This window comes from Marmota marmota, unplaced genomic scaffold, assembly GCF_001458135.2.
Source record: "Marmota marmota marmota unplaced genomic scaffold, marMar, whole genome shotgun sequence".
Classification (NCBI taxonomy): Eukaryota; Metazoa; Chordata; class Mammalia; order Rodentia; family Sciuridae; genus Marmota; species Marmota marmota.
In genome coordinates this window covers 2467274-2483934 of record NW_026000080.1, presented here as the reverse complement: position 1 = coordinate 2483934, position 16661 = coordinate 2467274, and the positions used below count along the sequence as shown (strand labels likewise).

At 35.2% G+C, this 16661-nt stretch overlaps 1 protein-coding gene across 2 annotated transcripts in view; it reads left to right on the top strand.

Annotated features, from left to right (window-relative positions):
- LOC107158269 (calcium-activated chloride channel regulator 4-like) overlaps positions 1-2811 on the top strand; it is a 31208-nt gene extending 28397 nt beyond the window's left edge. Inside the window, exons 13-14 of one of the 2 annotated variants that reach the window (XM_015504731.2) lie at positions 1405-1647; positions 1994-2811. In XM_015504731.2, coding sequence (XP_015360217.1) covers positions 1405-1647; positions 1994-2442 — 692 coding nt within the window. In that variant the 3' untranslated portion in view covers positions 2443-2811. Of the gene's footprint in view, positions 1-1404; positions 1659-1993 lie in introns of both variants that reach the window. The other variant, XM_015504732.2, reaches the window with a different exon arrangement.
- Positions 2812-16661: the final 13850 nt, after the last annotated feature.

The following is a 16661-nucleotide window of genomic DNA, read 5'->3' as shown; positions in this document are numbered from 1 at the left end:
TTCCAAGGAATCTCCATATTGCTTTCCATATTGTCTGCACCAATTTTCAGTCCCACTGGCAATGTGTGAGTGTGCCTTTTCCCCCACATCCTTGACAACATATATTGTTGTTTGTATTCTTAATATCTGCCATTCTGACTGGAGTGAGATGAAATCTTAGAGTAGTTTTGATTTTAATTTCTCTAATTGCTAGAGATGTTAACATTTTTTCACATATTTGTTGATTGATTCTATATCATCTTCTGAGAAGTGTCTGTTCAGTTCCTTGGACCATTTACTGATTGGGGTTTTGTTTTGTTTTGTTTGGGTGTTAATATTTTTGAGTTCTTTATATATCCTAGAAATTAGTGCTCTATCTGATATGTGTGTGGTAAAAATTTGCTCCCAAAATGTAGGCTCTCTATTCACATCACTGATTGTTTCTTTTGCTGAGAAGAAGCTTTTAAATTTGAATCCATCCCATTTATTGATTCTTGATTTTATTTTTTGCACTACAGGAGTCATATTAAAGAAGTTGGGATCTAATCCAGTATGATGGAGATTTGGGCCTACTTTTTCTTCTGTTAGGCACAGGGTCTCTGGTTTTATTCCTAGGTCTTTGATCCACTTTGAGTTGAGTTTTGTGCATGGTGTGAGATTGGAGCTTAATTTCAATTGGCTGCATAAGGATTTCCAGTTTTCCCATCACCATTTGTTGAAGAGGCTATCTTTTCTTCAATGTATATTTTTGGCACCTTTGTCTAATATGAGATAATTTTATTTATGTGGGTTTCTCTGTGTCCTCTATTCTCTACCATTGGTCTACAAGTCTATTTTGTTAAGAACAATCCTTCCTGTGAATTTTAACACAAAGTGTATTCAGAGTGTTATTTAACTAACTGTCCTTTTGTCATACACTGAAATGTTTTCATTAAATCAAAAGAAAAAATGTGTACAGCAAGGTGATGATAAGAATGAAGAATGCATTCTTTGCTAACTTTGCTTTGCATAGTTACTTCTCTTGTGACTTTTAGGGGCTGTTTCTTAGCAATTAGAATACCATCATAAATATTATTCCTTAGCACTTGCAGCGTGGAGTAGTTGAAAGGAAACTGGCTTTTCCCCAGGTATATTCCAGCCTGAAGATAATTTGAGAAATAAAGCAACATTTTTTAAAGGCATATATTGAATTATTGAATTATTATATACCTTTATTCTTGTTTAGTGTAGTCCTCATTTTAGAGCAATTTGTTATCCCATTTTATCCTAAAGGATACTAAAACGTGAATTATCCCAGCAATTGGTGCTTATGATTGTGTCAGAAGACTTAGTAACAATTTGACTATACATATGAAGCGGGAAAAACCAGTGGGATGAAGAAGGTGATTTGTTTGCTAACTTTGAACTAGTGAATTTTTAATGCAGGGGTAATTGAAGTGAACCCGCCAAGACCCGAAACTAATGAGGATACTCAGACAATATTGGAGAATTTCAGCCGAACAGCATCTGGAGGTGCATTTGTGGTATCACAAGTTCCAGACACTACAAATGCTCCCTTGCCTGACCTGTTTCCTCCAAGTCAAATCACAGACCTTGATGCCACATCTGAGGGGGATCAGATCAACCTAACATGGACTGCGCCAGGAGATAATTTTGATGTTGGAACAGGTAAGCATAAAGTATCATGTGGTTTCAACTTAAGTTGAAGGTGCTCATTGCAAAAGCAAGGGTGTATGGGCAGGTTAGGGAAGAACAGTTTTTGACTGACAGCTCACTGAACTTTTAATTTTATAATCTGATATTTTTTAATCAATCAAACAGGAGATATTTTAACATGGTTTTACTTCTCATGCAAAGATAGTAGTCAGAATTCAGGTTTCTTTAAAAAGCAGTAATGTTTTTTATGTGAGTATACACTATGCATAAGTAAACAACATTTTTGAGAGTAAATGGAAAGAAATTTACTATGGTATCTATGCTACAGTTACTAAACTGCCTGTAACTCTTTTCTTAGTCCAAGAGTATATCATAAGAATAAGTGGAAGTATCATTGATCTAAGAGACAATTTTGATGATGCACTTCAAGTGAACACTACCGACCTATCACCAAAAGAGGCGAACTCTAAGGAAACCTTTGCATTTAAACCAGGAAACATCTCAGAAGAAAACATAACCCACATATTCATTGCCATTCAAAGTGTAGACAAAAGCAATTTGACTTCAAAAGTATCCAATATTGCACAAGTGGCTTTGTTTATCCCTAAAGCAGATCCTGGTCCTGATGAAGGCCAATCAAATCCTAATCCTGGTGAAAGTCATCCTAATCATGATTCTGGAGTTAATATTTCTACAGTGGTGCTATCAGTGGTGGGGTCTGTTGTGGTTGTTAGTATTATTTTAAGTACCACTATTTGTATCTTAAAGAAGAGAAACTCTTCAAGAAGACCTAGAACAGAGTTTTAAAAAACAAAAGCAATATGAGTAAGGATACTTCTGAACTTTTAAATTTATCCTGTGTGATAATAAACTATTAAAGATAACTTTAAGAGGCCTGGAAAGGATAGTTTGATTAAATATAAACTGCCAATACTAACGTTTAATAATTTTATTCACTAAATTTATCATAAATTGGGATGAATAAAGACCTTTTTCATATTAACCTCCAGTTGTGTACTATTTTTTGTAATGCAAAACTTTCAGAAATAATATTGTCAAATTTCATGAAGAAGTTAAAATTGTCAATTTAATCAGTGAAAACACAAGTGCAAAAACCAAATAAATGATATTTGTGGAAAATGACCTTGGTTTGGGTGCCATTCATATAAATTAATGGCATTATATTCACCTAAAAGCTCTGCTATAGCAGTACAATTGCTAAGATCAGGTTTGCTATAATTCATGAATATGGAATCTACCAGTAAAAAAAAAAAAGAAAAAAAAAGAAAATCAGAACCACCTGTCAACCATAGTTTTTCCTGATTTCAGTTCAATATAAACACATACCTCTTTTTGCTTAAAAAGCCATACCTACCCATGTACTATTTGTTTCATCATAGGAATTATTGAAGCTACAGTGTATTGATTTTTTTTCAGAAAGAAAATAAAATACATTAAAAACATTTTCATTCATTACTCTGAGTCACAGCCTAGGAGTTGAAGTCATATTGATGAATAAAACCAATAAAAGTGACAATGTAAGCTAAGAACAGGTTCACATATTCATAAGCCTGTCATGACAAGTTTACAAGAACAGTTTCCTTCCAACTGATGGTTTTCTAACTTTGCACTTTGAGTTTTACTGCCATAAGGAAATGGAGAGAACCTAAACCTTATCCACTCATTTACATCCTTATCTCATGTGGCTTTGGCAGGAGTTATTTGCTGATATGGAAGTTAACTAAAATGAAATTCTTATAAGCTGAGTCCATGGGTCACTTCTAACAATATTTGAACATGGACTAGACTTTCTGACCTGGCATAATTTATTTGGTCTGATTAGCAAGGTTGACAAAAAGGGGCCTTTGGTTTAAAATGGAAGTCACAAAAGATTAGGGGAGAAGGAAATAAGCTGAAATGTCCTGATTACTGAGAAGGTTTGATTTGCTTTAATGGCATTAAGAGGAAAATGAGTCATGGAGCAGGGCATTTGGGAACTGTGCTGTTCAGGCAGAAGTTCTATTGGCACATTTAGTTTTTCTAGAAGGTTAGCACCTGTTCAGCCAGAGCTAATGGCTAAGCAGATATAAGTCAATGTGAAGAAAGTGTAGGAAAGGGGTGTTTAGACACCTGGCCTTTTACCAAGAAGGGAATAAAGGCCTGAGATTCTGTGTTGGCAATAGTGATACTATGTAATACTCAGACTTTCCCTGTGCCCTTTCCACCCAGTCACCCCAGAGTTCTGAAGGCAAAGCCTATCAGCATAGTTATTTCCCTCTCTGATGCTACAATACAATTACTAAGCTCAGGTGGGTCCCTATATTGGGTATTCTCTCCAACATCAGGCTCAGACTTAGTTTTACTACCAGATCTGCATAAGTAGCTAGTTGTTAATTAGTAAAAATAAGGAAAGTAAATGATTGTCCTGCAGTCAGGACAGGCTACATAATCTGTTTCCCAGTACAAAACGGAAACAAGAGGCCTCTGTTTAAAATTATTGAGAATTTCAAGACAACAGCAAAATTTCAAGCAATGACAAAAACAATGAAACCAAGTTCAAAGCCCTGCTGAGCACAAAGCTCTGGACAACTGCATGGACCCCATGCCTACAAAGCCAGCCCTACCTATGCTGCAGGAAAAACTAGCAATAGCACCAGTTGTGTAGGGTCTCTGTATGGCCCATTAAAACCACAAAGCACCCTTTATGGTCTCATGGTTGGTCTCAATAATCAAGAAAAAGTATCAGATTTGGGTAGGGACACATAGATCCATAACCTCTGACTGGGAATCTAGAAACAGACAGTAAATCTGTTTCCCAGTAAGGAAGAGAGTCAGCCCTATGTGGGAAGGAACAGCTTCTGTACCAACCTCAGAGAATCAGCTGTGTGAAGGGTTCCTGATAGAAAAAAACCTGCAGCAGCAGCCATCCAAGTGGATGATGCCCTGGAGTTGGCCAGTCACACTGTCACAAGCTAAACACCTGCCCTCAGAGGACTGCTCTGAGCATCCAGTTCCCACTTGTCTTTCCATATCCTTCCCTCCAATAGTAAATACTTGTGTTCATCTCTTCAACATCCGTTCTCCCTATTTCAGGTAAAAACCAGTCATTTTCCATGCTAGACTTCTTGGCAAGCCCTTTTCTGCATCCCCAGTCTTCCCCTCTGACCTTCACCCCCTATTTCTGATGCCCAAAATGGCTTCTTCCCTTGGGTTGGGATTATTTCTACCTTGTCTTTCCACATAGTCCTAACTCTTACCTAGACTACCACATCATACAACTGTACAGAATTCTATAACACCTTAGATGAATCTCATCCTTGGAGTTTTACAGTTCACAGTCTCTGCATTCTCATGTGGTGACCCTCCCCGTTAGATCTTACATATGAAAAAATACATATTTTGGCTTCATATCCATCTATAAAGCTTGAAGTTGTCCTACTTCATTTTAGTAAAAATGCATCTGTTTATGTAACATGTTACAAATGATTATTTGGTTTATTATTCATTCCAGTACCTTATTTTCTTTAATAATCTATGTGATAATCAGCACATTGGTTCCTGGTACATTTGTCCCCAGTAGGAACACAATCAAAGTTCTAAACACTGTATGTCTTGCTATCTTTTGTCAGCTTATCTTTAGGAAATAAGGGAATGCCTTTTACAAGAAGATTTTGTAAGGGCCTATAGAAAAGACTGAACAGTAGGAGTTTGGTGGCATGAATGCAGATCCATAACTTACACCATATTTTGAAACTCTAGTAGTAAGTAGCAGCTATACAAACATTACAGTTTTCTCCAAACGATCATCCATCCACAGTCTCTCAAATGTAGACCTATATAGACCCTTGATTAAGCATCCTTCCTAGAAGTAAAACGGGACTTTCCAGATTCTTGAGAATCTTATATCAGGAATAATGCTCTCACAAAAAGCCCACTGTTGAGTATGTGTTCTACACTCAACATCTTCACCACATCTGTGATGAATGTTACATATATACACACATGCAATTTTAACCAAAACTAGACATATGGGTTTAGAAATATGATTTAGTGAGCTATTTGAACGGAAGCTTATCAATTTTTGTGAGAAAAGAGTACAATTCTAAAAATTCATTCTCTTTATCCATACCTTCTTCTGGATTTCCATCTCAGTAAAAGAAATGCACCTCACTACCCAGTCACTCAAATCAGATTTGAGAAGTCCTCTTTAATTCTTATCTCTTGTCCCACTTCAGCAACACTGCCACAGTCAATTTCCCTCTACTGCTGGAAAATATTGTCCCTACCTGGTCTCTGTCTTCAGCCATGTTCCACGTTGAACCCAGAGTAATCTGAGGAAAACTAGCAAAGTTCCCACGTGGACTTGTTGATAATATGTAATTAAATTGACATGTCTCTGTGGCAGACACATTGCCTGTTTTATTCATCACATTTATCCAAGTTTTCTGATGAATCTCCATTCTGCTTTCCATAGTGGTTGCACCAATTTGCAGTCCCACCAGGAATATATGAGGGTACCTTTTTCTCCACATCTTCACCAACACTTATTATTGCTTGTATTCTTGATAATTGGAAGAATGAATTTTAAACACAAGACCCAACTCTATGTTGTTTGTAAGACACTCATCTTATGGCAATGATAGCCACAAACTGAAAGTAAAAGGATGGAAATTGATATACCATGTGAATGAAACCACAAAACAAGCAGGATTAGCTACTTTTATACCTTACAAAGCAGAATTCAAGTCAAAATTAACCACAAGAGAAAAATAAGATCACTTCTTAGTGGTAAAGAGAACAATCCCGCATAAAGCTATGATAGTAAATATTTATGCCTCAAATGTTATTATTGCTTTAGAATCATACATAGTAATTGTATGAATTTGGTAGTTCCTATTTTATGTAAAATTTGAGGCATAAATATTTGAGGCATAAATATTTACTATCATAAATATTTACGTATTTATATATAAAGTGACATGGAAGAGGGGAGGGAGGATAAGAATAAAAATGAGGAGGCAAAAGGGAGAGGATCGTGAATTTGTTGGGATGAACTCAATTACTATGTATGATTCTAAAGCAATCACCTCACATAGGCCCCAGTAAAATAACAGTGGGTAATTTCAATACACCTCTCTCACCAACAGATGGGTCATCCATACATAAACCAGTAAGTCTCTTTAGACCAAAACAATTTTATGAATCAAATGGACTTAACAGACATCTACGTAATATTTCATCCAACAAAAACTGAATATTCTTATATGTTCTTAGTTGCTTGTGGAACTTTCTCCAAACTAGCTTGAATTTTAGGCTACAAAGCAACTCTTAGTGAATACCAAAAAAAAAAAAAAGATATGATTTCTTGCATTTTATCACATCATAATGAAATGAAACTGGAAAAAAATACCAAGAAACCCTACAGAAAATATAAACAGATGGATATTGAACAATACCCATTTGATGGTTCTGGGTAATCTGAATAACTATATGTTGAAAAATAAAATTAGACCCCTATCTCTCATCCTGAATAAAACTTAAATGAAAATGGATCAAAGACTTAGGAATTATAGAAGAAACTTTATAACTTCTTAAAGAAAACAGGGTCAATACTCCATCATATAGGTGCTGGCACTGACTTTCTCAAAAAGACCCCCAAAATGCCTACATAAGAAAATCAGGAAGATTCTAAATAAACAAACTAGTGATGCATCTCAAAGCCCTTGAAAAAAGAAGAACAAATCAATTTCAAAACCAGTAGAAGGAAGAAAATAATTAATATAATAGACAAAATCAATAAAATTGAGGATTAAGAAAACAAAGAATTGATAAAATGAAGAGTTGGTTCTTTGAAAAATAAAAATGGTTGTTAAGCCTTAGACCTACCAGCCAAAAGAAACAGACAGAAGACCCAAATTAATAAAATTAAGAGATGAAAAAGAAGAAATCACCAAAGAAATCCAGAGGATCATTAGGGACTATTTTGAAAACTTATATTCCAGTAAATTGGAAAACCTAGAAGAAATGGATACATTTCTAGACACATATGATCTACCAAAATTGAATAAAGAGGACATGAAAAATCTAAACAGGCCAATAACTAGCAATGAGATAGAAACAATAATAAAAAGCCATACAACAAAGAAAAGCCCAGGACCAAATATATTCTTAATGGAATTCTATCAGACTATTAAAGAAGAACTAATGCCAGAGCTCCTCAAATTGTTCCATGAAATGAAAATTTCATTCTATGAAGTCAATATCATACTCTTATCAAAACTAGATAAGAGCACATAAAGGAAAGAAAATTACAGACCAATAAATAAATAGATGTATTGTGTCCATCTACAACCAAAATACATTTTTAAAAAATTAAAATAAAATAAACTACCTAGGAATAAATCTAACCAATGAGGTGAAACACCTCTACACTGAAAATTATAGATTTATCTCTGATACACTTAGATTCAAAAATCCTTAGTAAAATATTAGCAAATAATATCAACAACATATTAAGAAGATTATATATTAGGACTAAGTTGGTTCTATCCCAGGGACTTCAAGGATGACTTAACATGCATAAATGAATAAATTTAATCTATCATATAAATAGAATTAAGGATATCAATAGATGCAAAGAATACCTTCAACAAAATTCAGCACCTATTTAAAATCAAAACATAAAGAAGCTAAGGATGGAAGAAACCTACTTCAATATCAAAAAGCTTACATATGAAAAACCCAAAGTCAACATCATAATGAATGGGGAAAAACTAAAAGTACTTTCTTTAAAATCTGAAACAAGACAAGAATGTTTACTCTACTCTTACCACTCATATTTAATATAGTGCTAAAAATTCTAGCCAGAGCAATTAGGCATGATAAGGAAACAAAAGGGGTAAAAATAGGATAGGAAGAAGTCAAGTTATCACTGTAGATGACATAATCCTATACCTAAAAGATCCAAAAAAGCTCCACCAAAATAATACAAGAGCTAATAAGCAAATTCATGAAAGTAACAAGTTACAAAATCAATAAACAAAAATGAATAACTTTCCCATACACTGATAATGAATCTGTTAAGAAAGAAATCAGGAAAATAATCCCATTCACAATAGCTTCAAAAAATAAAACAGGGGGATGGGATTGTGGCTCAGTTGTAGAGTGCTCGCCTAACATGTGTGAGGCACTGGGTTTGATCCTCAGCACCGTATATAAATAAGTAAATACATATGTGTCCATCTACAACTAAAAGACATTAAAAAATAAAAATAAAATAAACTACTTAGGACTAAATCTAACCAATGAGATGAAACACCTCTACAACGAAAATTATAGAATACTGAAGAAAGAAATTGAAGACAAGAAGATGAAAAGACCTTTCATTCTCATAGATAGGCACAGAATTAATATTGTTAAAATGGCCATATTACCAAAAGCAAAATACTGATCCAATGGAATCCCTATCAAAATATCAATGAGGGGCTGGGGTTGTGGCTCAGTAGTAGAGCGCTCGCCTAGCATATGCAAAGCCCTGGGTTCGATCCTCAGCACCACATAAAAATAAAGAAAGATATTTTTTTAAAAAAATCAATGATATTCTTCACAGCACTAAAAAAGCATTCTTCAAAATCCTTTTAAAAGAATAAAGGACCCAGAATAGTCAAACTAATTCTAAGCTGATAAAACAATGCTGGAGGCATAACAATACCTGACTTCAATCTATACTACACAGAATAGTAACAAAAACTGCATAGTACCGGCATAAAAATAGACACATAGATCAATGGTACAGAATAAAAGACACAGAAATAATGTACTTAGAAGCAGTCTTTGACAAAGGTACCAAAAACACATTGGAGAAAAAGACAATCTTAAACAAATGATCCTAGGAAATATGGTTAATCAAATGTTGAAGAACGAGACTAGACCCTTATCTCTCACCCTGCACAAACATCAATTCAAAATTGATCACAGATGTAGGAATTATACTATGCAATTTATAGAAAACATAGAGTTGACATTTCAACATACAGGCAACAACTTTCAAAGCTCAGAAAATAATGGCATGCTAATAAATGAATGGCATCAAATTCAGAAGCTTCTGAACAGCAAAGGAAATAATTAAAAATATGAAGAGAGAATAAGAAAAAATCTTTGCAAGCTATTCATTTGACAAATCATTAATATCCAGAATATGTAAAGAACTCAAAAACTTAACAAAAAATCAAATAGGGCTGGGGTGTGGCTCAGAGGTAGAGCGCTGACCTAGCATGGGTGGGGCACTGGGTTCAATCCTCAGCACCACATAAAAATAAAATAAAGATATTGTGTCCACCTATAACTAAAAAATAAATATTTTTAATTCAAATAACTCAATTAATAAATGAGTTTATGAACTAAATAGAATGAATACAAATGGCCAAAAAAATATGAAAAAATGTTCAACATCATTAGCAATTAAAGAAATGTAAATAAAAACTATTCTGAGATTTCATCTCAATCCAGTCAGAATGGCAGCTATCAAGAATACAAACAATAATAAATACTGGAGACAATGTGAAGAAAAAGGAACACTTTTACACTGTTGGTAGGATTGTAAATTAGTACAATGAATATTGAAATCAGTATGAAGATTCCTCAAAAGACTCGGAATGAAACTATGATATGAATTAGCTATTCTACTCTTCAGTATTTATCCTAAAAAATAAAAGTTAACATACTATAGCAGTACATGTATACCCATGTTCAGAGCAGCATGATTCACAATAGTCAAACTATGGAACCAGCCTAAGTGTGCATCAGTAGATGAGCAGAAAAAGAAAATGTGGTGTATATATACACAATAGAGTTTTATTCAGCCATAAGTAAAACTGAAATTTTGTCATTTGCAGGAAAATGGATGCAACTTGAGAGAATTGTGCTAAGCAAAATCCAGAAGGATAAGGGGTTGCATATTTTCTCTCATATATGAAAGCTACAGAGGAAAAAGTAAAAGAAAGATAGAGGGTGTCTCATAAAAATTGAAGGAAGATCAGAAAAGTAAATAAAAAGGACCCAGGGAGAGGGAGAAGAAAGGGAACGGAAAAACATTTGGAAATGATATTGGCTAAATTATATTATTATATTGTATGCACATACAAATATGTAACAACCATTATTTACAACTATAATACACCAATTAAAAACTATGAAAAATAAAAAGAATTTGTTAAATGATCTGCTGTTCAAAGGAAACGAGTTTAAGAGAGCCCCAACAGAATGGGAGAAAGTATTTGCCAGTTGCACTTCTAACAGGGAATTAATGTCCAGAATGCATAAAGAACTCAAAAAACTTAACATCCTGGGCAAAAGAATTAAAAAGACATTTCTCAAAAGAAGAAATACAAATGGCCAACAAATATGTGGGGGGGAAAAGTGTTCAACATCCCTAGCAATCAAGGATATGCAAATCAATTCTACACTAATATTTCATATTACTTCAGTTAGAATGCAATTATCAAGAACACAAATAATAAATGCTGGCAAGGATGTGGGGGAAAGGTACATACTCACACATTATAAGTGAAACTGCAAATTAGTATAACTACTCTGGAAAGCAGCATGGAGATGCCTCAAAAAATTAAATGGAACCACCATATGACTCAGCTATGCTACTACTCGGCATTTATCCAATTGAACTAAAATAGCATACTATAATGATACAGCCACATCAATGCAACTTTATAGCAGTGCAACTCACAATAGTCAAGTATAGAACCAGCCCAGGTATCTTTCAATAGAAAAAATGGATTAATGAAGTGTGGCATATATACATAATGGAGTTTTACTTTGCCATAAAGAAAAATGAAATTATGACATTTTCCAGTAAATTGATAGAACTAGAGAACATCATACTAAGTGAAATAAGTCAGACTCAGGAAGTCAAGGGTCAAATGTTTTCTCTCCTATTCAGAAGCTAGAGAAAAGTAAGGAAACATTGTGGGGGAAGGAGTATTCTGAGGATAAAAGGAAGACCAATAGAGTATAAGAAGGAAATTGAGTGATAGGGAGGAGGAATGGAAAAAGGAAGAAAATGTGGAATGAATGTGACAAAAATACTCTATGTTCATGTTTTAGCCAGTTTTTTTAATGATTGTGATGAAAATATATGATCAGAACAATTATGGAGAGTGTAAAGTTTATTTGTACTCATGGTTTCATAGGTCTCAAACCATAGATAGCCAATTCCATTGCTTTGGGCCAGAGGTGAGGCTGAATATCATGTCAAAAAGGTGTGGAGGAGAAAAGCAGCTTAGTACTTAGAACCAGGAAACAGAGAAAGACTTCTCTGCTCAATACAGACGAAACGTAAGTCCCAAAGGCATACCCTTAGTAACCTACATCTTTAGCTATACCCTACCTGCCTACAGTTACCATCCAGTTAATCCCTATCAGAAGATTAATGCACTGATTAGGTTGAAGCTCTCATAATCCAATCACGTCATTTGTAAACTATCTTGCATTGTCCCACACATGAGCTTTTCAGGAACACTTTATAGCTAAACCATAACTTTTGACCCCTTTCCCCCCAAAGCTCATGCCCATCTCACAAAACAAAATAGTCCATTTTCAAACATCCCTACAGTCTTAACAACTCCAGCCTTATCAAAAATACAAGTTTCCGGGCTGGGGATGTGGCTCAAGTGGTAGCGTGCTTGCCTGGCATGCGTGTGGCCCAGGTTCAATCCTCAGCACCACATACAAACAAAGATGTCGTGTCCGTCGAAAACCAGAAAATAAATATTAAAAAATTCTCTCTCTCTCTCTCTCTCTCTCTCTCTCTCTCTCTCTTTAAAAAAAAAAAAAACTACAAGTTTCCTCTGAGACTCAAGGCAAACTCTCAGTATGATCCTCCATAAAAATCAAAAGCAATTTACATATGTCTTCTACATGAAGACCCAGAGTAAACGTATCCATTGAAAAGGAAGAAATAGAGGCATAGAAAAGGGGATGGAAGCAAAGCAAGACCAAAATTTCAGTGGGGCAAACAAGTTCCATAGGACCATGTCCAGTGTCTGGAGCACAAGGCATCATGCTATTCTTTTCAAAGGGCTTATATAGGTCCACCCCTATTGCCTTGCTGGTTTTAGCCCACATGGCCTCTCTCTTGGCTTATCTGTACTCTATTTCTCCAGATTTCCTCAGCACATGTTTTGCACTACTGGCATTTCTTAATTTGAGGGTCTCCACAGCAGCTTCAGGTTCCTTCTCACATCTTCACATATTGCCCCCTCCTGGGCTGCCTGCAGGGACTCCAACCCTGCTGCACTTTGATTGGCTTCCTAGGCCTTCTTTTGAAATCTCAGTGGAAGCCTTCATTACCTTCTAGCTCCCGTATCCTGTAATCCTGCAGAACTAGTATCATATTGTTTATGTCAACGTCTGCTGCCATCTCTAGCAGTAGACAAACCTCCTGGAACCAGGGCTCCAGTAGCCTCTGAGTGCCTGGGTGGCTGAACTGATGAAACAACTTCCTGCCCATCCTCCCTCATGCAAGTAGGGTACCCCAGTGGTATTTTCTCAAAGGAATTTTTACTTTTACATCCTTGTGACTCAGATGGGTGTGATCTTGCCAATTCCTCAGATGCCCTCAAGCCATCCTGGTGTCTTTGGGTAAAGTATTTAGAATCACCTTAGTGATTATAAAGTCTTCAACGACTACAAAGTACTTAGCCCTAGTTTTACACTTATCTAGCTGAACTTCAAGTTGTTCAAATCTTTCTGCTCTGCTTTCTGCTCCTGCTCATCACAGTAAACTTTGCTAAAAACTGTCAGCAAAACTCATGCAACTACTTGAATGCTGTGCTTCCTAGAAACTTCTTTTCTCAGATTAATTAGTCTATCAGGTTTAAAGTCAGCCCCACAGAAAGTTTTAAGACTTTAAGAGAGAACATTTTCTTAGGGAAAATGTAGACAACTTCTTTGCTAAAATGTAACCTGAATGGCCTCTAGTCCAATTTCCAACAGAGACCTCTTCCTCCTCTGAAACTTCACAAACCCAGTCTACTGTCCACAGTCCTGTCAGCATCTTGGACTTTTTTTTTTTTTTTTTNTCTCCAGTATTTATTATTGTTTGTATTCTTGATAGCTGCCATTCTGACTGGATTGAGATGAAATCTCAGAATAGTTTTTATTTACATTTCTTTAATTGCTAATGATGTTGAACATTTTTTCATATTTTTTTGGCCATTTGTATTCATTCTATTTAGTTCATAAACTCATTTATTAATTGAGTTATTTGAATTAAAAATATTTATTTTTTAGTTATAGGTGGACACAATATCTTTATTTTATTTTTATGTGGTGCTGAGGATTGAACCCAGTGCCCCACCCATGCTAGGTCAGCGCTCTACCTCTGAGCCCCATCCCAACTCTGTTTTTATGTTTTATTTTGAGACAGGGTTTCACTAATTTTATCAGAGGTTGGCTTTGAATTTGTGATCTTCCTGTCTCAGCCTGCCAAGCCGATGGGATGACAAGCATGCACCAGAACAACCAGCTCATCGTGGACTTCTGAACTCCCACAGGAATCCATCCATTAAGTTCCACTTACAACAATCTAAAACTTTTCCTGTGTGCATCCCTAAATGTCTCAAAATTTCTCCCACAAATTCCAAAAAGATCCAAAAGTTATGAACCACATGGTCAGGTTAGTTACAGCAACGACCCCACTCCTGGTACTCATTTCTGCTTTAGTCAGTTTTTCATTGTTGTGAACAATTTTAGAGGATGAAAAGTTTACTCAGGGCTCACAGTTTCAGAGGTCTAAGTTCATAGATGGCCAACTCCATTGTTTTGGGTCCTATGTGCATCAAATCATGACAGAAAGGTGTTGAGGAGGAAACAGTGTCATACTTGGAACCAGGAAACAGAGACTTCTCTGCTCAACAAGAACAAATATAAATCCCAAAGACACACCTTCAGAGACCACATCTTCAGCTACACTCTACCTGCCTACAGTTACCACCCAGTTAATCCCTATCAGAGGATTAATGTACTGATTAGGTTAAAACTATCATAACCCAATCATTTCACCTTTAGCCTTTCTTGCATTGTCTCACACATGAGCTTTTTGGGCACACCACAAATCCAAACTATAACAATACATGTATAAATATACCACAGTTAATCCCACCTTCATGTTTATATTTATAATGCACCAATTAATAATGAATAAATAAAGAATACTTGTGGAAAGAATACCAGTGCAATAAAAGAAAGGGAATAGTGGGAAGGGAAGAAGGATGAGTTAGGAGATGGTCAATAGACAGAAATGGAATAAATTAAGTTCCATAAATGTATAATAATATCAAAGTAAACCCAACTATTATGTATAACTATAATACATAATAAATGCATTTTTAAATGTTCTAAAAGAAAAGAAAAAAATAACTGCTTTTGAGTAATTAAAGTATATATTCAATGGTCAGTGGACATTCCCTGATCACATGATGATTCCTACCATTCTGCCAGCCCTCTACAAATCCCTTGTATCTGTGTCTTCTCATATCTTTATATTCTCAACCTTGTGTAGCATTCTGATTTTATTTTATGGAAGAAAAATTGGGTCAGAGAGGTTAATGGCTTGATGACCACCAAACACAGTTCAAGTTTGTTATGGTTTGAATAAGTGTTTTAAAGGCTTTGAGGCACTATTGGCACTATTGAGAGGTAGTAAATCCTTTAAAATGTTAGTCCTAGTGGGAGGTCTTTAGGTCATTGGAGGCTTACCCTTAAAAAGGGGATACTGAGACCCTGGCCCCTCCTCATTCTCTCTTTTGCTTCCCAGACATAGAGTAAAAGGTTTTATCCATTAAGAACTACTACCATGGGGCTGGGGATATAGCTCAGTAGGTAGGGTGCTTGCCTCACATGCACAAGGCTCTGGGTTCAATCTCCAGCATCATAAAATTAAAAAAAAAAAAAAAAAGAACTACCATGATGTACTGTCTCACCATAGGACCAAAAGCAATGGAGCCAACTGTTCATAGACTGAAACATTCAAAACTGTAAGCCAAAACAAACCTTTTCTCTTATTTAAAAGTTAATTATCTCAGGTATTTGTTAGAGTACAAAGAAGCTAACATAGAGCAAAGATGAAGACATTGTATAATGGTAAAACACATGTGCTTTACCAAACAAAAAGACTGAGTTTATATCCTGGCTTTGATAAAATGTCAAAATGATTCTGTGTAAATTGGCGAACCAATTTTTGGTCTTTACTTTTAGGAATACTACCTTATTAAATTGAAAGTTATAATAAATTGGCTCAAGTTATGATCTGAAATATTTAATTTTAATTTTTCTTATTTCTTGAATTTATGTTTCTCAGTGGTTTGAGGGTATTTACTTTTTGAAATGTTGTTATCTTAATCACCTTTATTAGTATGGCCATTTTAACAATACTATTTCTACCTATCCAAGAATGGGGGGTCTTTCATCTTCTAAGCTCTTCTTCAATTTCTCTTTTTATTTTTCTATAGTTTTTAATGTAGACTTCTTCACCTAATTTGTTAGATTGATTCCCAAACACTGGGGGTTATTTTTTTTTAGGCTAGTATGATTGGGGTACCTTTCCTAATTTCTTCTTCAACAGATCCATCATTGGAATATACAAATTGATTTGTGGGTATTGATTTTTGTATCCTGCTACTTTGTTGAATTCATTTATGAGTTTTAGAAGTTTTCTGGTGGAGTTTTTTTTTTTTTTTTTGGATCTTCTATAGGATCATGTCATTGGCAGAAATAATTTGAGCTCTTCTTTTCCTATTTGTATCCCTTTAATTTCCTTCTCTTGCCTTCTTGCCTAATTGCTCTGGCTAGAGATTCAAGGACTATGTTGAATAGGAATAATGAAAGTGGTCTTTTGTGTCTGTTTCCTGCTTTTAGAGGGAATGTGCTCAGTTATTCTCAATTCAGAATGATGTTGGCTTTGCGTTTGTTGTGTATAGCATTTACAATGTTGAGGTTTGTTCCTTCTAACC